At 42.0% G+C, this 22,026-nt stretch overlaps 2 protein-coding genes and 1 long non-coding RNA gene across 3 annotated transcripts in view; all 3 read left to right on the top strand.

The window, feature by feature from the left end:
- Positions 1-2,620: 2,620 nt before the first annotated feature.
- Positions 2,621-3,277, top strand: LOC138144350 (keratin-associated protein 19-3-like). The gene is made up of 2 exons (XM_069065665.1): positions 2,621-2,902; positions 2,980-3,277. The coding sequence occupies exons 1-2, from the start codon at positions 2,700-2,702 to the stop codon at positions 3,083-3,085; spliced, it is 309 nt and encodes a 102-aa protein (XP_068921766.1). The 5' UTR covers positions 2,621-2,699; the 3' UTR covers positions 3,086-3,277.
- A 5,352-nt stretch (positions 3,278-8,629) lies between these two features.
- The window catches only part of LOC138144395 (uncharacterized), a 37,771-nt gene continuing 24,374 nt past the window's right edge, over positions 8,630-22,026 (top strand). Inside the window, exon 1 of the long non-coding RNA XR_011163934.1 lies at positions 8,630-8,743. This is a non-coding gene — a long non-coding RNA (uncharacterized lncRNA). The remainder of the gene's footprint in view (positions 8,744-22,026) is intronic.
- LOC138144394 (keratin-associated protein 20-2-like) lies at positions 17,833-18,393 on the top strand. Its single transcript, XM_069065679.1, has one exon. The coding sequence runs from the start codon at positions 17,849-17,851 to the stop codon at positions 18,047-18,049; it is 201 nt and encodes a 66-aa protein (XP_068921780.1). The 5' UTR covers positions 17,833-17,848; the 3' UTR covers positions 18,050-18,393.

Raw genomic sequence — 22,026 nt, 5'->3', positions numbered from 1 at the left:
ACCTTTGAGAGAAACTACTCTGTCCAAAGTTCCCAGTGATGTCCTCATGATCAAAACTAATGGCCTCCTCTGAGTCTCCCTTCTTCTTGATCTGTCTTAAAATTTTGACTATTCTGCACAACAGCTTGCCCTGGGGGTTCTTGAGTCTGCTTTTCTGGCCTAACTCTTCCCTTCTGATGGACTTAGGTGGCCCACCACCCCATTATCTCAGATACATTGTCTTTGGCTGAACCTTACAATTGTGCTTCTTTTCCTTTCTCTCTTCTCTACTGAAACAACGTACCATCCTTGCATCTCAGGCCTTCATTGACCTTTTCTCTGCCACTAACTGTGAGATCTGCAATTGCAGATGTACATCCCTCCTGAGCTCCAGGCCCAAAACATGAACAGTCAATGGTCACAAATTTCAACTTGATGTTCACTACATATCTAAGAAGCCCCCAAGTCTAGTACAGATGTCCTGATCCTGCCTCATCCAAAGCACACTAGCTCTTCTTAATTTCTCCATTCCTTTGAAGATCACAAACATCCAGTCACGATTTTAGGATCACGATCTCAAGTACCTCCTTAATCCCTCATTACCATGGTACCTATTTGATCAATTAAAAAACTTGTCCTATCTACCTTCATAACAACTCTCTCATGCAAACCATTCTCTCAAATCCCATAGCCCCCATCTTAGATCAGGGACTCACAGCTCCTCTCTGCAGGTGCCCTTGATAGGTCTTCCTGCTTCAATCATCTTCCCACTCAGATTCCTTCTCCAAGCAGCTGCCCAAGGTAGTTTTCTTAAGCATTCAGCTGATTCTTGTTCCCCCTAATGTCCTTCAAGTTCCTAGACTTGTACCATTTGTCTTGTAAACTCCAATTGCTTCCTGTTTTGTGCTCATTTAAACAGCTTTTGTCTGGCATTTTACCTTCTTCATTGGCTGGCCCATTGCCACCTTTCCAGTCTCACTACAGTAAATTTTTCTCCCCAAATTTGATGACTTCTCCAGTACCAGCCTACCTTCTTTTACTCAGACAATGCATTGCATGTCCCTTCTAATTGCCTTTACACTGGTTGGCTGTCCACACTGTGAGTTGATTAAAATTGTCATACCTACAATAAAAGTGCCTGAGGCCTTTTGAGCCTGATCCCTGAGCCAATGGCACTGTATTAAAGTAAACTCATGGTCCCTTCTTATGCAGTGGACCTCATATCTTTCTCATGATCTGAGAAGACCTCTTTTCCCAGGGACTTGTTTTTATAAGGTTTGAAACCAGATTTCTTACCAGAACTTTCTAAAGAGGTTATATAAAGTATAGATATATACTTTATATATACATATAGATAGATACAGATAGATATATGTATACTTTAAATAAAAGTATAGATACGTATAATCCAGGGGTTGATAGATTTGCTTTGTAGGCCAAAAAATGATGCATCGGCTAAAAATGGTATATCAACAGGAGGGTCTTGGATTGGGTGAGGTCTGGGTATCTTCACTGACTCAGTAGTCATAAGAGGGTCACCTGTTTATCTGGGGACAATAGAAAATGCCCTGGAGGTACAAAAATAAATTGGAGGATTTTCCATGTCTTGGAGTCACCTCCATCATGCTGGGTTTGGTCACAATAACATTGAAAATAAGGATGGATGGCCTCTAGTTAGCTTCCTATGATTAAACAAGGGAACTTACAATCTACAGGTCACAGCTCTGAGGCCCAATATGTACACCTTATAATCACCACCCCTATGGAATCATATCAAATTGATGAAAACTGATTGGAATGCAGTAGGGATGCAAATGAATTATTTCTCATATCTGTTCAGAACCCCATCCTATCTCCTCCCTTCCCCACTAAATTTCTCTATTTTGTTATATTCCCAGTTCTAAAATCTCCTGTGGTATATGACCTTGTCCCTTCTCCCTCCTGGCCTGTGCCTCTGCTTCTGAGATCTGCCATCAACCCTCCATGTGTATGGCAGGTGCCTTGGTTTTTTCATGTTTTTCCTGAACTTAATACTTCATAGCGTCAGTCACTGGGTCAAGAGATCATGGACAGGGACTGTATTGACATTGTTTTCTATACCTAACATAAGCACAGTGGCTGTCAAAGTGCAGACATTGGGGAAGTGGTGGGTACTTTCATGGCTTTTGGAATAGCTGTTGGATGGATAGATACCATTAAATTGTACTCCAACATAACCTCAAATCCATTCTGGAATTTCTGTGATCTGTTCTGTCACTTGAGTTTCTAGAAACATTGATTTGGTGAGTCCGGATTCCATCACCCAGATAAAGAATAAGAAGGCCAGGAAAGAAAGTGTAATGGAAGGAGAACAATGCCATGTGGGAGAAGGCGTCCATGAAACCTTGCTAGGGCATCAGCCACATTAACAACACAGGCTTTGGCAACATGATAATCATTTCTCATTACAGCCACAAGATAATGGCAGAGTCTTCTCAGAGGAGCCATGAATCAAGAAAAAAATAAAACTGTTACTCAGCTGGAGGAATCTTGTCAGGGACCAAACAATGACAAGAATGGGATTGTGCCCTGGCAATTTGCTTAATGGAAGTTATGCAATTCTAGTTCTGTATCTGCCACACCTACTACTAGAAAGGTATAAAAATCCCTGTGTAGTTCATGCCCTACACACTCAGACAACCTACCTTCAACATCCATCCAACTAAGTGAATCCTGACACCATGAGCTACTATGGCAGCTACTATGGAGGCCTGGGCTATGGCTATGGCTCTGGTTATGGCTGTGGATGTGGCAGTTTCCGTGGCCTAGGCTGTGGCTATGGTGGCTATGGCTATGGAGGCCTGGGCTGTGGTGGTTATGGCTATGGAGGCCTGGGTTATGGCGGCTATGGCTATGGCTGCTGCCGCCCATCTTGCTATGGAAGGTACTATTCCTGTGGCTTCTACTGAAACGCCGTTTATGCTTGTCATTTCATGGCAACTTTGTCCTTCCCTGCTTTAGGCTAACTACATGGCCTTCTAATGACATCACATTCTACCTGCCTCTACAGCTGAGTAGTATGGGAGAACTAAAACAACAGGACCTTGGCATTCCTATGGAACACTGAGAGCAGGAAAGTGGCAGGGACAGAGAAGCAGCAGGACCTGTCCTTATGGAAAATGATGCAGAAACTCACTTGCCATGACTGAGACTCTTCCAATGATAAGTCATTTCCAGCAAGTTTGCTCAGCTCTGATACATCGTGGCTAGGCAATCTGTTAAGACTTTTTAATAAACTTGCTTCACTGGCTTAGCAAAACTGTTTTTGCCTCTGCTCCTTGACCTCACTCTCTTTGGGTTTCAAACTCTCATCATGAAGAGATTTTCAGCCTTGATGTATCTACATCACTGCAGAAGATTTCCTCTCCAATGCATTTTTGAAATGAGGTAATTAATCCCTCTCCAGATTTCTGTTCAGAAAACATTTTTTCCTTGTCAAATGACTTTCTAATATTTGACTTCTGCAGTACTTCATTTTAGTGCATCATAATACTCAGGCCCCACTTTACTGAAGGTAAGGCATTTGTCCCCTGTAAGCTACCTCCCTTCTCATATGTTCTCCCCACACAGCAACAAGTCTTTTATCTTCAAGATTTCGTAAACATACACATGCTTTTGGTGTCATATTCATGACCTCCAGATCCAAGGTGTCCCTAATTCTGTCACAATTGACTTAACCTCTTATTTGGAGTGTAGGTGACGTATTTTATTGAGTGTTGTGTCTAGAGTCATCTTCTTCAGTTCAAATTTGTTTTCAGACAGTTTTTATGACCCTTGGCAAGTCAGTTAATCCTATTTGTCACAGTTTCCTCAATCTGTCAAACCGGAATAGATTCCCAGTTGATGTGAGCAACTGAATAATAAATCCCTTGCATAGCTTTCTTCCCCCACTTTGTTGTCACCAAGTAATCTAAAGATTTCGGTCCCAGCATCAGTGAATGGACCACCACAAAGATTAAGACACAACCTTGTGCTTTTTGTTTGCCACATGTCTTCAGGTGAACTGCACAAGCTGTCCAACTCACAACACTGACCTGGAGCTGGGGTCTCCTGTCCACAGAGGCTGAGGCTCCATTGCTACAAGGGCATCCAGCAAAACACTCAAAAATTTCAACTGACTAATAATCTCAAACACCACAAAAAGGAAAACATCTGCTTTGCAGCCAAGCATCCCGTCTACTGGCCTTTAGATTCCTTATTTACATGAGACAACATAGCCCTTGAAATCACATCCTTTATATGGTACTTGGGAAGAAAGCCCAGTTTAGTACATTCTCTTCCACTGAGTATTAAGCACTGAGCTTCTTAATAATTGTTTATTGATCGAACTTGTGTTTCAGACAGTGAAGAAAAAAGTACAATTACCACTACCAACACCATCCTTAAACACATTTTTTATTACTATTTATCACTCTTTGGAATTATTCTGAACTGAAAAAAAAAGGATGCACATTTCTGAATATCCACTGCTATTTATTTTTGCTTTGGGGGTGGGGCAATTGGGGTTAAGTGACTTGCCCAAGGTCACACAGCTAGTTTTTGTGTTAAGTGTCTGAGGCTGGATCCAAACCCAGGTCCTCCTGACTCCAAGGCCAGTGCTCTATTCACTGCACCACCTAGCCACCCCAACCATTGCTTTTTAGATGGAAATGCCCTTAATAACTTCACTCTATTTGATTTCTCCCAAATATAATTCCAAAAGATTCACCAATTGTTTGTCAGGAGACATTCTATGAGGATCAATTCAATGGGAACAAATCCTTTAGGAAAAAGATAATTTCTCTTTTGGACACCTCACATCAGGTAAAGAATATTCCATTCTCTTTTGCAAAGACAGAAATCAGTTTAGGGGTGGGTAGGACAAAAGCCATCTCTGAATCCACATTATCCCCACTGGGGACAAACAGAAGTGATCTAATAATTATATGATGTGTTGCCTGAGGAAACACCCTTAGGACAAGCCCCTGAGTGTCCTCTACAAGGAAGAATCTCAGTTCCTCCAAGTGAGTCTCTCAGGTCTTGCTCTGCAGGCCCTTCAGCTTCATGGTTGGGATTTCTTTGGATGCTCTCTTAGCTTCTCCAAAGACCAGTCATGCACAGAGCAGTGCAGGTTACACACCAACCATCACCTCCATTTTGCTTAGCTCTGTGCCTTTGTACTTCCCTTCATGCAGTCTCAGGGTCACAGTGTGATTTCTGTAGGTCATGTGACATCCTGGTGGGCTTCCTTATCCTTGAAGGTGGAGTTATAAGAGGATTGAAAAGGGGGAGGAGAGATGAGACACTTATTGCTACTCCACCTCCTTGACCTCAGTTTTTTCCAGTCAACGAAAGGATTTCTGAGATAGTCCACAGTCAGAGAACTATATACAGTCTGCCTCCTCTTCTCTCTACTACATTGTCTCGGTTGGTGATTGTCTGATTTAGTTCCCTTCTCTCTGACACTCAATATCCCTTCCCCAGCTCCAAACCAGCATTTCTCCCAAACTAATTTGTTCAGCTGGCTCTCTGCCCATGCCCAGATTGCATGTTCCTACCGATCTCATATATTCAGCACTTTCCAGGACTTCCACATTTAAAAAGTCATGGCTCTACTAAGTTCATTGGAGTCTACTCAGGGTTTCTGGCTACTCCCTTTCACTCTTTTTGAAAGTCCTTTGAAAGGTCATGTTTCTGACCTTCACTATTGAGAGAAACTGCTCTCTCTAAAGTTCCTAGTGATATTATCATAACCAAAACTAATGACCTCTTCTAAATCTTCCTTCTTCTTGACCAGAATCCAAATCTTGACTGCTCTACCCAACAGCGGCTTCAAGGTATACTTGACACTGCTTTTCTGGCCCCACTGTTCCTTTCTGGTGGAGTTGGTGGCCCACCATTCCATTATCTTGGACATACATGTCTCTGGCTAAACCTCACAGCTTCTCTTTTCCTTTCCCTCTTCTCTACCTACTCTCTAAAGAGGTGAGACAGTAGACCCTCTGTGCATCTCAGGCCTTCGCTAACTTTTTCTCTGCCACTCATTGCGAAATCTGTAGATGCAGATGTTTATCTCTCCTGAGCTCCAGTCCCACATTCTGAACAGCCGATATCTACAAATATCAACTTGATGTTCACTACATATCTCAAAGCCCCCAAGTCTAGTACAGTTTTCGTCATTCTGCCTTGTCCAAAGTACACTAGCTCTTCTCAAATTCTCTATTCCTTTAAAGAGCATAAACATTAAGATGAGGTTTTAGATTTACAGTTTCAGGGATTACCTTGACCCCTCATTATCACGGTGCCATTTGACCAGTTTATGAAACTTGTCCTATAATATCTCTGGCATCCAAACACTTCTCTCAATCCCCATAGTCCCCATCTTAGATCAGGGCCTCACAGCTCCCCTCTGGAGGCGTCTTTGATAGGCCTCCCTGCCTTAATCATCTTCCCACTCAGATTCCTTCTTTTCAAGTAGCAGCCTGAGGTAGTTTTCTAAAGCATTCATCTGACTCCTGTTCCCCCTAAAGTCCTCCAAGCCTCTGGTGTTGCATCAATTATCTTGTAAATTCCAGTAGCTTCCTGTTTTGTGCTCATTTAAATAGATAGCTCCTGTCTGGCATTTTGCCCTTTTCTTTAGCTGGCCCATCCCCACCTTTCCAGGATCACTACACTTTATTTTGCTCCCCACAATTTGATGGTCTTGCCAGTGCTAGTCTACCTTCTTTTACTTAGACAATGTCTGCTTGTCTTTGCACTGGTTGGCTGTCCACACTGGGAGGGGATTAAAAGTGTCCAATCTACAATAAAAGATACTGAGGCAGAACTCCAAGTCAATCTACTTGATTAAAGTCCCCTCGTGGTCCCATCTAATGCAGTGGACCTCAAATCTTCCTCATGATCTGAGAAGCCTCCTTCTTCTTCCAGGGCCTTATTTTTATAAAATTTAATACCAGAATATTCTAAAGGGGCTCTACAAAGTAAAGAATCCCACTGGTTGATAGATCTTACTTTGAAACCAAAAAGGTATACATCACCTAGCAATGGTATGTCAGCAGGAGGGTCTTGAGTTGGTTGAGGCATGGGGCATCTCCACTAACTCAGTGGTCATAAGATGGTCATCTGCTCATGATGACAAGAGAGAATGGTTTAAAGGTACAAAAATAAGTTGGGGAACTTCCCATGTCATTGAGTCATCTTTACTACACTGGGTTTGATCAGAATAACAAGGAAAAATAAGGGTCGAGGGTCTCTTATTAGCTTCCTATGATTAAGCAAGTGAATTTGCAATCTATAGGTCACAGGTCTGGGGCCTAATATGCAGAACTAATAATCACTACCCCTATGGAATCATATCAAATTAATGAAAACTGATTGAGACAGAGTACAGGTCCAGATGAATGATTTCTCACATCTGCTCAGAATCTTATCCTCTCTTCCATGCCCTTCTGACTTTCTGTTCTATTATACTTGCAGTTCTAAAGCAACCTGTGGTACATGGTCTTTCCACTTTCCCCCAGTGGCTTGTACCTCTGCTTCTGAGGTCTTCTCCCATCAATGTTCCATGTTTGTGGCAGGTACCTTGACTTTTTTTTTGTTCTCCCTGGCCTTAACACTTCAGAACTATATGAGGACAGGACCTCAGTTGACATTTCCTTTGTATACCTAAGCTAAGCACAGTGGCTCTCACGGGGCAAACATTGGGGAGGTGGTGGGTACTTTCATGGCTTTTAGAATAATTGTTTGGAAGTGGCTAGGTGGCACAGTGAGTAAGAGCACCAGCCCTGGAGTCGGGAGGACCCAGGATCAGTTCCAGCCTCAGATACTTAATACCCACACACACACACACAAAACTTGCCATGTAACCTTGGGCAAGTTACTTAACCCCAACTGCTTTAAAAAAAAAAAGAATAATTTTTTGGTGGATGGATTCTAGAAAGCTGTGCTCCACCACAATCTCAAATTCAATTTGAAATTTCTGTGAACTATTCTGACAGTTGAGTCTCTAGAAGCATTGATTTAGATAGTCAGGATTCCATTACCCAGATAAAGAATCAGAAGGCCAGGAAGGAAAGTATAATGGAAGGAGAACAACGTCATCTGGGAGAAGTCTGCCAGGAAGCCTGACTAGGGCATCAGCCACATTAAGTGCATAGGTTTTGGCAGCATGATAATCATATCTCCTTAAGCAATGAGATGATAGCTGAGTCTTCTCAGGGGAACCACAAATCAAGAAAAAATAAAACTGTCACTGAGCTGGAGGAATTTTACTCAGGGACCAAACAATGACAAGAATGGGATTCTGCCCTGGCAATTTGCTTAATGGAAGTTATGCAATTCTGGTTCTGTGTCTGCCACACCTCCTCTTGGAAAAGTATAAAAATTCCCTGTAGATTGTGCTCTACACAGTCACACAACCTATCACCCATCCAACTAAGTTAATCCCAACACCATGAGCTACTATGGAGGCTCCTATGGGGGCCTGGGCTATGGCTATGGCTCTGGTTATGGCTGTGGATGGGGCAGCTTCCGTGGCCTGGACTGTGGTGGCTATGGCTATGGCTGTTTCCACCCATCTTGCTATGGAAGGTATTATTACTATGGCTTCTATTGAAAAACCATTTGCTCTTGGCCTATCATGACAGCCTTATCCCTGTCTGCTTTGGGCTAATTCCTTGGCCTTGTAAGGACATCACATTCCACCTGCCTCTATAGCTGAGTGGCATGGGAGAGCTAAAACAACAGGGTTTTAGGCATCTCTATGGAGAACTCTAAGGAGGGAAGTAGCAGGGGCTGAGAAGTAGCAGGATCTGTCCTTCTGGAAAATGATGCAGAATCTCACCTGTCTTGAGGGAGGCTTCTCCAACAACATCTCATTTCCAAGTTTGCTCAGCTCAGAAACACCATGGCTGAAGCATCTGTTAAAACTTTCTAATAAACCTGTTTCACTGACTTAGCAACACTGTTTTTGCTGCTGCTCCTTGACTTCACTCTCTTTGGGTTTCAGCCTTTCATCATGACGAGATTTTCAGTCTTGATATACTTATCTACATCATTGCAGAAGATTTGGTCTCCAAATCATCTTTTGCAATGAGATTGAAACCTCTCCTGATTTCTGTTCAGAAAAATGTATTATTTTCCTTTTAAATGTCTTTCACAATTTGACTTCTGTAGTACTTGCATTTTAGCTCTTCATAATATTTCAGTCACAGTTTTCTAAAAGCAAGGCATTTGTCTCCTATGAGCTGCTTCTCTTCTCTCATGTTCTAGGCACATGAGGACAGGGCTTTTATCTTCGAGAGTTCAAAAAGTTATACATGTGAACAAGTATTCACTTTTTCTGATCTCCAGATCAGTTGTCTCTGATGACTGAACATTGGTTTAATGTATGTCTTGTCTGTGGCAGCTAGTTGCTGCAGTGGGTCAAGTATCAGGCCTGAAGTTAGGAAGACTAATCTTCCTGAGCTGAAATTTGGCCTTGGAAGCCAACTAGTCTCTGTGACCATGGACTCTGCCTCAGTTTTATCATGTGTCAAATGAGATGGAGAAAGAAATGGCAAACCATTCTAATATCTTTGCTAAGAAAAAACCAAATGCAATCACTAAGAGTTGGACATGGGGCACCTAGGTAGCACAGTGAATAGAACACCAGTCCTGGAGTCAGGAGGACCTGAGTGCAAATTCGGCCTCAGACAACTAATACTTACTAGCTATGTGACCTTGGACAAGTCACTTAACCCCAATTGCCCTGCCTTTCCCCCTCCAAAAAAGCAAAAAAATATGTTGGACACAAGTTAAAAATGACTGAATCACAGCAATCCCTTGTCTATCTGTCTTCCACCACTTTGTTATCACCAAGTAATCTAATATGATATATGGCACAAGAGTGCCATATGTCAAATCTCAAAGTTGTTATGAAACCTCTCCATTGGGTGGGTCACATCTAAATGCATCACCTGCCTTTAAATTAAACTCATCTGTCCATGGTGGAAGTGCATCCATTGTTGCAAGGATATTCAAACACCTAGACTCTCTAATCAACTCAAATTTCCAGGTTAAGAAGACATCCCCTTTATTGATCCACATCCAGCCTTGGGACCTTTGGGTTCCTCAGCTCCATGAGCAAATAGGGCCTCTGAAATCATGTCCCTCAGATGGGTTCTCAGGAAGAAAGTTAGAGATTAGCACACTATCTGACCCATAGTAGGTGATTAATAAATGTTTATTGATTGAAGTTGTATTTCAGACAGTGGAGGAAACTGTAGAATTGCCACTATCAATAAATCTTATTCTTCCTGCTATATGTTAGCTTAAAATGAATTTCTATTGCTATATATGGCTACTAGACATTATTCTCCATTTACAAAAAGCATGTACATTTCTGTATTTGTACTGGATTTTCAATACCCTCACTGGCCTTATTACATTTGCTTCCTCCCAAAATATATCTCCAAAAGATTCACCAATTGTTTATCAGGAAACATTATATGAAGTTCAATTAAATGAAAACATCCTTCAGGTATAAAATCATTTCTCTCTTGGATGGTTCTCATTGGGCAAAGAATATTTAATGCTACATAGCAAAGACAAAAATCAGTTTATGTGGGGGAAATGCTAATTGAATCCACATTCTCCCCTTTAACTAGGAAAAGAATAGATATAATACCTGTAACTATTTGGTGGTCATTAAAACATGTTAAGAGAGCTAGGACAACCTCCTAAGTGTCCTCAGCCCAAAAGTCCCAGTTCCTTCAAATGAATCTCTTAGGGTTTGAACTGGAGACCCTTCTACCCACTGGTCTGGACGCCTCTGGGTATTCTCCAGCGCAGCCAAAGACCAATCAAGCACTGAGCAGTAAGTATTACAGAAGGAATATCATCTCAATTTCCTGAGTTCTTGTCTCTTGTGTGCCTCTGCTTGCAATTTCAGGGATATAGAGTGATAACTGGCTGTCATATGACACTTTATTGGGCTTCCTTATTCTTAAGTGTGCTGCTGTGAGAGGTTTCAGAACTGGGAAGAGAGAGAAGACACCTACTGCTGTCCCATTCACCTTGAACTTATTTTTCTCCTGCTCAACTAAAGTCTTTCTGAGACACTCTGCAACCACAGCACTACACTGATTTCTCTGCACATCACTCAATCACTTCCCTTCTCTGAAAGAATCTTGGATTGAATTCCCACCCAGATCCCTTCTCTACTCTGCTACCAAAGAGATTTTGCTAAAGCATTCTTCAGATTCCTTTTCTCCTAGAATACCCCAACATCTCAGGCCCCACATGTGTTATCTTGTAACCTCTCCTTGTTTCCTTTTCTGTGCTGATTTAGAGACACTCTGTAAGATGCTTTTTCTTCTTCATCAGATAGCCTCTTCCCACATTTCTAGGCTAGGTACACTTTATTGCCTTCCCCATATTTCATGGTCCTGCCCATGCTGACCTTTTTGTATTTCCTTAGATAAGTATCCCCTAGATGCTGCATGTTCATTCTGCTTGTCTTTGTACTGGATGGTTGTCCACTCTGCCCAGAATCCTCTCCTCTTTCTGACCCTCCCATATGACCTTCCCTGGTCCAACAGAGTCTTAACTCTAATGCCACTTGTACCATGTGGCATTATCCCTTTATCTGGATGACTTGTGCTTTCCTCTGAGATTTCCCATCAATTCCCCATGTTTTTCACAAGCTCCCTGTTTTCATATCCTCAGGAGCTTTAGAAAACATTGGAACTGACAAAAAGAGGAGATCTTTTGACATTTCTTTGTATCCCCAGCCCTGAGTACAGTGGCTGGCACAGTGCAGACACTGGGGACCCGGTTTGTACTTGGATTGATTTTGGAATTGTTGTTTAATTGGCCTATTTTGTACACTGGTACAGTGTACAGTCACCATCTCAACTCCACTCTAAAACTTGTGTAGTTCTGTCTCAAGAAGCATTCATTAAAAGAAACAAGATTCCAGAATCTGAATGCCTGGAGGGGAAGCATAATGAAAAGAAGACAATGCCACCAAAGAGAGGACTTCCACGAAGCCTAGATAAGGCATCAGCCATACTAACCACATGGGCTTTGACAACACTCTAGTTATATCTCATTACAGAAATGAGATCATGACACAATCTTCTAAAAAAAAAAAGAGCAAATGAAGAGAAGACAATTTTAATGAGCTGAAGGAATTATTGTCAGGGATGAAACAATGACAAGAATGTGATTTTGCCCTGGCAATTTCACTAAAGAGAATTATGTAATTCTGGGAAGAATCTTCAACACCTCCTACCAGAAGTGTATAAAAGTCCCTGTGTGGATGGTGCTGTACACAGTCACACAAACTAAACCCTGACATCCATCTAAATCTGTGAACCCCAACACCATGAGCTACTATGGAGGCTACTATGGGGGCCTGGGTTATGGCTGTGGATGTGGCAGCTTCTGTGGCCTAGGCTATGGCTTTGGAGGCTATGGCTATGGAGGCCTGGGCTATGGTGGCTATGGCTGCGGCTGCTTCCGCCCATCTTGCTATGGAAGGTATTACTCCTCTGGCTTCTACTGAAAAACCACTTGCTCTTGGCCTATCATGGTAACCTCTTCCCTCCCTGCTTTGAGCTAATTCCATGGCCTTGTAAGGACACCATATTCCACCTACCTCTATGGCTGAGTGGCATGGGAGAGCTAAAACAACAGGGCCTTGGCATTCCTATGAAGCACTCAAAGAAGTGGCAGAGACTGAGCAGCAGCAGGATCCGTCCTTCTGGGAAATGATGCAGAATTTCACCTGTCATGAGAGGAACTCCTCCAACAACTTATTTCCCGAAAGTTTGCTTAACTATAATACACCATGGCTGAGCCATCTGTTAAAACTTTCTAATAAACTTGTTTCACTGTCTTACCAAAACTGTTTTCACCTCTCCTCTTTGACTTCACTGGACTTGGATTTCAGTCTGATATTGTGAAAAGATTTTTAATCCTGACCTATGCTTGAATGTCATTGCAAAAGATTTATTCTCCAATGAAATGCTACCTCTTCAGATTTATATTAAAAAATATATTGTTTTCTTGTTAAATGTCTTTCTAAAATTTGACTTTTATAGCATTTACATTTTAGTATTTCATAGTGTCCAACCCCAACTTTATCAAATATAAGGTACTTGTCTCTATAACATCACATTCCCTATGCACATGGACAGGATTTTTATCTTCAAGATTTCAAAAAGATTTATATGTTCAGGGCCTCATGTTCATGGATCATGATCTCCAGATCCAAGGTGTCCATGATGACTGTCAGAATTTGACTTAGCCTTTCCCTTGTCTATATCAATGCTTCTTAAATTGTGGATTGTGACCCCATCTGAGGTTGTGAAAAATTTGGCAACAGTTAAAGGTTCAAGTGACCAAAAATGAATTAAAAATCAAACATTTAAAAAATTCAAGGTGTTTCTGGCAGTGTTTGCCCAGGTTGTGTCTCTCAGCTTCTCTGTAGCCTTGGTTCTGAATACAAAGTATATACACTTTGCATTGTGCATGCCCTCAAGCCACACAATGCCAACATCTCTGCAAAAAGAGGTTGTGAGTAGAAAAAGTTTAAGAAGATTTGTTCTAGATCACTTCCACCAAATTATCAACAAGCAATTTGAGTTTTGGAACACAGTACAAGTGAATGGCACACCACAAAAACTATAGAAGAGAGTCGTATATCACTTCTGTAAGTTGGCATGGAAAGTTTCCCTTCTGGTGGGTGCGTTTCCAGCAGCCACCTACACTACTGATCCAACTCACAACGCTGCCCTTGAGTGGAGACCAGCCCATCCATGGGGGACATAGACTGATTGCTGCATGGGTGTCCTGCGAATCACTCAAACAGCTGAGCTCTCTAATAAATTCAGCCTCCCAGAGAAAGAGAACATCTGCTTTGCTGCTCCATAACAGCACTTGGGGCCTTGAGATTCCTCAGCTCCACAGGCCAGGGATGTCCCTGTATTCATGTCCTTCAGACAGGTTCTTGTGAAGAAAACCAGAGCTTAGCACCCTACCTGGCAAAAAGTGGGTGCTTAATAAATGATTATTAAACTTTTGTTTCAGATAGTGGAGGAGACTACAGAAATGCCACTACCAACATATCTTATTCCTTCTGCTATTTATTAGCTTAAAATGAATTTTTGTTACTAAATTTTGTTTCTAGGCATTATTCCCCTTTCATAAAAAGCCCATCCATTTTTATAGGCCCAAATGCATTTTGACAGAAGTGCCGTCAGCAGTTTTATTTCACACTAATTCTCCCCAAACACGTCTCGAAATGCTTCAACAATCCTTCACCATAAAACATTCTATGGAGGTCACTTCAGTGGAAACTAATCCTTCAGGAAGATCATTCCTCTCTTGAACAGCTCTCATTAGGAGAAGAATATTTCTCTTTAATAAAGATAATATTCTGTTTCTGGGGGCAAACTGCTAACCCTGCATCCAAATTCTCCCACCTGAGTACAAACAGAATAGATCTAATGCCTGTTTTACATGATAGCCACTAAAGTACCTTAAGAGAACTAGCACTACCCCCAAAAGTCCCAGCTCCTTCAAGTCCCATCTTCCTTCTGCTCCTTCTTTTTAAAAAATTTATTATTTTTAGTTTTCAGCATTCACTTTTATAAGATTTTGGGTTTCAAATTGTCCACCTCACTTCTTCCCTCCCTCCCCAAGTCAGCATGCAATCTGATATAGGTTATACATGCACAGTTATTTTAAACATATTTCCACATTAGTCATGTTATAAAAGAAAAAATCAGAACAAAAGGGAAAAACCACAAGAAATAAAAAATAGAGAAAATAGTATGCTTCGATCTGCATTCATACTTTGTAGTTCTTTCTCGGGATGTGGGTAGCATTTTCCATCATGAGTCCTTTGGAAATGCCCTAGGTCATTGTATTATTGAGAAGAGCTAAGTCTATCAAAGCTGATCATTGTACAATGTTGCTATTACTGTGTACAATATTCTCCTGGTTCTGTTCACTTCACTCAGCATCAGTTTACATAAGTCTTTCTAGGTTTTTCAGAAATATGCCTGTTCATCATTTCATATAGAACAATAGTATTCCATTACATTCATATATCACAACTTGTTCAGTCATTCCCCAGTTGATGGACTTCCCCTCAATTTCCACTTCTTCACCTCCACAAAAAGGGCTGCTATAAATATTTTTGTATATGTGGATCCTTTTCCCTTTTTATGACCTCTTTGGGGTACCAACCTTTGTAATGTTACTGCTGGATTAAAGGTATACATAATTTTATAGCCCTTTGGGTATAGTCCCAAAGTGCTCACTGAAGGTTCTTCTGCCATGTGGTCTGGACTTCTCTGGAAGTTCTCAAAAAGACCAGTCAGGCACTGAGTAGTACAGGTTACAGACAGACCATGACTTCCATTTTCACAATTCCTAGTCCTTTATGTTCACCTTAATACAATCTCAAGGTCACAGTGGAATTTCTGGTTGTCATGTAATATCATATTGGGCTTCTTTATCCTTTGCTGTTCAGTTGTTAGAAGACTGGAAGCTGGGAGGAGGGAGGAGACATCTATTGTTGTACCAACTGCCTTGACCTCATTTTCTTCAAGTTCAATAGAAGTCTTTCCAAGGTGCTTCACAACCAGAGAGCTATAGTCTTCTCTAGTCTCCACTACACTCTCTCAATTAGCGACCTCCTCATCTGACATCAGCTTACTTCCCTTCTCTCTGACACTCAAAGTCCAGCCCAGCATTTCTCCTGGACTCACTTGTTCAGCTACCTATCTACCCATGCCCAGATTTCATGTTCCTACCTAACCTCATATTACCAGAACTTCCCAGAACTTCCACATTGAAAAGGTCTAATTATTATACTGCACTTGTTGGAGTTTACTCATGATCCCTGGATGTTCTCCTTTCATGGAATTTGAAAACTCTGCAAATCAAGTTCCTCACCACAAACTTCAAGAGAAACTGCTCTTTCCAAAGTGCTTAATGATGTGCTCATAGCCCAAATTAACAACCTCTTCTGAGACTTCCTTCTTCTTAATTTCCCTTTACCTTTTGACACCACTGACCAATTGGTGCTAAATACTACATGTCCAGCTTGACTGCTCATTTTTGGTTGTCTTGATTGGCCTACTCTCATATCATCTCAGACCCACTATGTCTGACTGAACCCTAATCTTCTATTTCTTTTCTTTTCTCTCCATTATGCTCTCTCAAGGGGTGAGAAAATAGACCCTTTTCTCTGCCACTCACTGTCACATCTCCAGATCAAGACCAGCATTACTCCTGAGCTCCAAGCCCATAATGCCTCTGATTAGATCATTTCAATTTGATGTCCCCTAAACATCTCAAAGCCCCCTGAGTCTCAAGCAGATCTGCTCATGCTGCCTCATCCAAAGCACCCTACTTCTTTTTAGCTTCTCTACTTCTTTCAAAGTACCTGAGATCAAGGCACCAAGATCAAGCCTGAAACTTACATTTACTACCTCAGGGACATCCTTGACCCCTCACTATCATTGTAACTACTAGACCAGTTAGCAAAAGTTGTTTTTTTCTACCTTCACAACATCTTTGGAATCCAAACACCTCCCTCCATTCTCATGGCTCTCACCTTAGATCAGACCATCATAGTGTCTCTCTGCAAAAGCCTTTCATTAGCCTCCTTGCTTCAGTCTTCTTTGAGCCCAGACTCCTCCTCCACTCAGATGCACAGGGAATTTTTCTAAATAATTCTGACTCCTCTCTCCTTTTAACTTGCAAAAATCTTGGGTTAATTATCTTGTAAATTAAAGTTGTTTCTTGTTTTAAGCTGTTTTAAACAGATACTTTGCCTGGAATTTTGCCATCTTCATCAGCTGGTCCCTTCCCTACCTTTCTATTCTCATTATACTTTATTTCTTTGCCCATATTCTATGGACCTACCTGTGCTGGCCTTCCTTCTTTCACTAAGGCAACACACTGCATGTCCCTTCTGCTTGCCTTTGCACTGACTGCCTGTTCACCTGCCCAGAGAAGGCTCGGAATCCTCTCCTCTCTCCTTCCCTTCCCCTCTGAATTTCCAGGCTCCTTTTGAGTCTCAGCTCTAATCCTACCTATAACAGTACCATTACCCCTTTTCCCTAGTTGCTTATACCCCTATGTCTGAGATCTTCTGCCACTGACTCTCCATTTTTGCGGCAGGTACCTTGTTTTTTTCATGTTCTCACAGGTCAGAGGGAAAGTACTCTGTTGACAATTTCTGCTATCCATAGCCCTGATCACAACGGCTGGTTCAGTACAAACACCAGGGAGTTAGTTTGTGCTTGGGTTGATTTTGGAATCATTGTTTGATAGATGCATTCCCCAAAGTTGTGCCCCACCGCCATTTCCATTCAGAAACTTAAATGATTCTGTCACTTCATTCTCAAACAGCATAGATTAGAAGAGACAGGATTCCACACCTTGTCAAAAGAAGCAGAAAGCCAGGATCGCAAGCATACTGAAGGGGGAAAATATGAATGGGGAGAAGAGTGCCATGAAGTCAAGCACCAACTAAATTAATGATATGGGCTTGACAACACTATAATCATTTCTAATTAAAAGAATGAGATCTTTACAGAGCCTTCTCTGAGAAAGAGCAAATTGAGAGAAAACAACCTTAATGAGCTTGTGAATTTATTCTCAGAGAACAAACAATGAAAAGAATGTAATTTTGGCCTGGCAATTTCTTTAATGGGAATTATGCAATTCTTCTCTGAGTCTGCCACACCTCCTGCTGGAAATGTATAAAAGTCCCTGTGCAGAGGGTGCCTCCTCACATACTCACACAACATACTTTTGATATCCATCCAAATCTGTGAATCCTGACACAATGAGCTATTATGGTGGCTACTATGGGGGCCTGGGCTATGGCTATGGCTCTGGTTATGGCAGCCTCCGTGGCCTAGGCTATGGCTATGGAGGCCTAGGCTGTGGTGCTTATGGCTATGGAGGCCTGGGCTATGGTGGCTATGGCTATGGCTGCTACCACCCATCTTGCTGTGGAAGGTATTATTCCTCTGGTTTCTACTGAAAAAATACTTGCTCCTGGCCAGTCCTGGAAACCTCATCCCTATTTGCTTAAGCTAATTCTATGGCCTTATAAGGACATCACATTCCACCTGCCTTGGTGATAACAAATTGGTGGAAGCATAGGCTAAGCCTTCGAATCCCTATGGAGCATTCAGGGCAATGAAATGACAGGGACTGAGAAGCAGCAGGACCCATCCTTCTCGGAAATGATGCAGACTCACACCTGTCATGACTGAGATTCCTCCAATGACTGCTCATTTCCAAAAATTTGCTCATCTTTAATATACCATGGCTAAGGTATCTGTTATGATTTTCTAATAAACTTGTTTCCCTGGCCTACCAAAACTGTTTCCATCAATCCTCCTTGCCCTCTCTGTACTTAGGTTTCAGCCTCTCTCATCATGAGTAGATTTTCAACCTTGATGTACTTCTCTGTGTCATTGTAGATTCATTCTCCAATTCTTCTTTAGCAATGAGGTGATACCTCTTCAAATTTCTGCTTAAAAAAACATACTATTTCCTTGTTAAATATTTTTCTAAAATTTAACTTCTATAGAACTTAAATTTTAATTCTTCAGAATTAACCCCTACTTTATCAAAAGCAAAGGCATTTGTCTCTTTAAGCTTCAGCCCTTCTCCCAAGTTCTGGGTGTATGTGGATGGGAGTTTTTTCTTCTAGGTTTCACAAAGATTCACATGTTCATGTCCTTACATACATGGTTCATCACTTCAGATCCAAGATGTCCCTGATGACTGTCAGAATCTGACTTAGTCTATCTTTCCACTGATTTGTTATCACCAAGCAATTTGAGGTTTTGGAGAACAGCACAAGTGAATGGCACACCGGAAAGATAACAGAAAAGCATTCTAAGTCTGCAGGTTGTCATGGAACCTTGCTCTTCAGGTGGGTGACATCTCCCCCAGCCAACTGTACAACTGGTCCACCTTATAACACTGCTTGAGCTGAGGCTATCCCATATAGGAGGGAAGCAGGCAGACTCATTGTCACAAAGATCTTCTCCAAGCCACTCAAATACCTAAATTCTCTAGTCAACATGAACTTTCAGAGAAAGAGACCATTTGCTTTGTTGCTCTAATACCTGCCTCAGGCCTTTGGATTCCTCAGCTCCATAAGCCAACATGGACTACAAAATCACATCCCTCAGACAGGTTCTTGGGAGGAAAGTCAAAGCTTAGCCCTCTGCCTACATATAATGGATGCTTGATAAATGTTTGTTGACTGAACTTGTGTTTTGGACAGTAGAAGAAACAGTACAAGTGCCACCACCAATGGATCTTATTCCCCTTGCTGATTGTTAGATTAAAATGAATTTCTATTACTAAATATCGCTGCTAGCATCATTCTCCATCACAAGAAGCCTCTCCATTTCTATGTCTCCACTAGCTTTTTGACAGAAATGCCCTCAGCAGTCTCATCACATTTGATTCCTCCCAAAATATATCTCCAAATGGTTCACCAATCATTTGTCAGGAAACACTCTACGAAGGTCACTTCAATGGAAACGAATCCTTCAGAAAAATCATTTCTTTACTGGACAGCTCTCATTGGACAAAAAGCTTTCATTCTCTTTAACAAAATCGAAAGTCAGTTTTAGGAGGCAAACACCATCTTTGAATCCACACTCTCCCCTCTGGGGACAAACAAAATAGAAAGAGTACCTGTACCAGGTGATAGACATTAAAATACCATAAGAGAGTAGAACTAGCAGAACTCCGTGAGTTTCCTCTAAGCACAAGAGTTTTAGTTCCATCGAGTAAGTCTCTTAGGGCTTGATATGGAAGCCCTTCTACCACCAGATGTGTACTGCTTTGGGTGCTCCCAAGGTTATAGCAAAAGAGAAGCCACGTACTGTGCAGTGTGGGTTACAGACAGACCTTCACCTCGGTTTCCTGAGTGCTAGTCCCTATGACTAGTGGTAGTGCTAGTGATCTCAAGGTCACAGTGGGATTTCTGGTTTTCTGTGATATCCTATTGGGCTTCCTTATGCTTTAGAGAAGAGTTGGGAAAGGATTAGAAGCTGGGAGGATTGAGGAGATGCCTTTTTCTGCCCCAACCACCTCAAGCTCACTTTTCTCCTGGTCAATTGAAGTCTTTCTGTGATGCTCCACAACCAGAAAGCTGCAGCCTGCTTTCTCTTCTCTCCACCACACTATCTTGGTTGGTGATGTCCTCGTTTCCCTTCTCTCTGACACTCACTATCCCATCTCTAGTTGCAGCCCAGAATCTCCCCCTGAACTCACCTGTTCAGCTGGCTGTGTACCTATGCCCAGATTGTATGTTCCTACCCAATCTCATATTATCAGCACTTCCCAGTACATCTACATTTAAAAAGTTCATGGGTGTATTGCAATCGTTGGAGCTGTCCTTGGATATTCTCCCTTCTCTCCCTTTCAGTGTCCTCACATATGGTTCCTGACTACTCTTTCAAGAATAACTGCTCTCTTCAAATTACCCAGTGTTGTCCTCATGGCCAAAACTAATGGCTTCTTCTGCGTCTTCCTCCTCCTTCATCTCCCTTCCCCTTTTGATAGCACTGGCCAACAGTTGTTCCTTGGTGTACTTGACACTGCTCTTCCTGCTTGATTGTTCCTTCTTGCTCAACTTAACTAGCTCATCATTACATTATATCATGCACATTAACTCTGGCTGAAGCCCAAGGTTTTGTCTCTCTTTTTCCTCTCCACTTTGCTGTCAGGTTGAGACCTCCTTAGTTCTCAGGGCTTCAGGGATCTTCTCTTTGCCACTCACTACCACATTTCCAGATCTAGATCTGCATCTCTTTTAAGACCCATACCCACATCATGAATTTTTGATGTAAACAAATTCAGCTCAATCGCACCTAGACATATCAAAACCCCAAGTCTAGAATAGATTTTCTCATCTGGCCTCATCAAAAGCCCCCTACCTCTTACCAACTCCTCTGTTCCTTATAAGAGATCAACATCAAGTCAAGAACTTAGGTTCACAACCTCTCACTGTCATTTCACCTACCTAATCAGTTGGCAAAACTTGTCCTTTCTACTTTCACAGCATCTCTGGCATCCAAATACATCTCTTGACTCACACAATCTTCACCTTAGATCAGACCTTCCAGCACCAATCTGGAAGAGCCTTTGCTTGGTCTCATTGCTTCAGTCTTGTTCCCACCCAGACCTGTTCTCCACTCAGTTGCCTAAGGGGTTTTCTTAAATCACTATTCTGACTTCTCTGCTCCTCTAACCCACAAGTCCACACACACACACACACACACACACACACACACACATCTAAGAAACTCTCATTTCTTCCTGTTATGTGCTGATTTAAAGAGATACCCTCTAGTCAGAGCCAAGATGGTGGAGAAAAGGCAGGAAGTTGTCTGAACTCTCCCCAATTTCCCTCAAAACAACATTTCAAAATGAATTTTGGAGGGACAAGACCCACAAAAAGGACAGGGTAAAATAATTTTCAAGCCCAAGATAACTTATAAGGACTGCAGGAAAAGTCTGTGTCATTTGGGTAAAAGGGGAGTGTAGCCCAGTACAAGTAACGTTCAGTCAAGCCAATAGATGGCCCCTCATTCCAGCACAAATCAGCAACCAAGGACTCCTGGTCCCAGTTCAACAGACCAGTGGTACATCAAACCATCTGTGAGGTCTCAGCCCCAACACAGCAAACTAGTGATCAGGCCTAGCAGACCCAGAGGCCCTAGCATAGCCAGATAGACTAAACTGGGGGACTCCAGTGCAGTAGGTGAACTGTGAGCTCCAGAGGCCCCAACACAGAAATCCATTGATCAGCCCTTTGGCCTCCATGCAAGAAGCTTAAGACATTCCCCCTGGTATCCCAAGACCAGAGCTGAACTTCAAAAGTCACAAAATAGGCTGGAAAATAAGCACCCCCAAAAAGCCCTGACTATAGGAAGCTACTATGGTGACAGGGAAGATCAAAGCACAAACTCAGAAGAGTACAATAAT

Source organism: Petaurus breviceps, unplaced genomic scaffold (assembly GCF_028583685.1).
Source record: "Petaurus breviceps papuanus isolate PSGF00001 unplaced genomic scaffold, PetGlider_PUasm1.0 90700, whole genome shotgun sequence".
NCBI lineage: Eukaryota > Metazoa > Chordata > Mammalia > Diprotodontia > Petauridae > Petaurus > Petaurus breviceps.
This window is presented reverse-complemented; position numbering and strand designations above follow the sequence as displayed.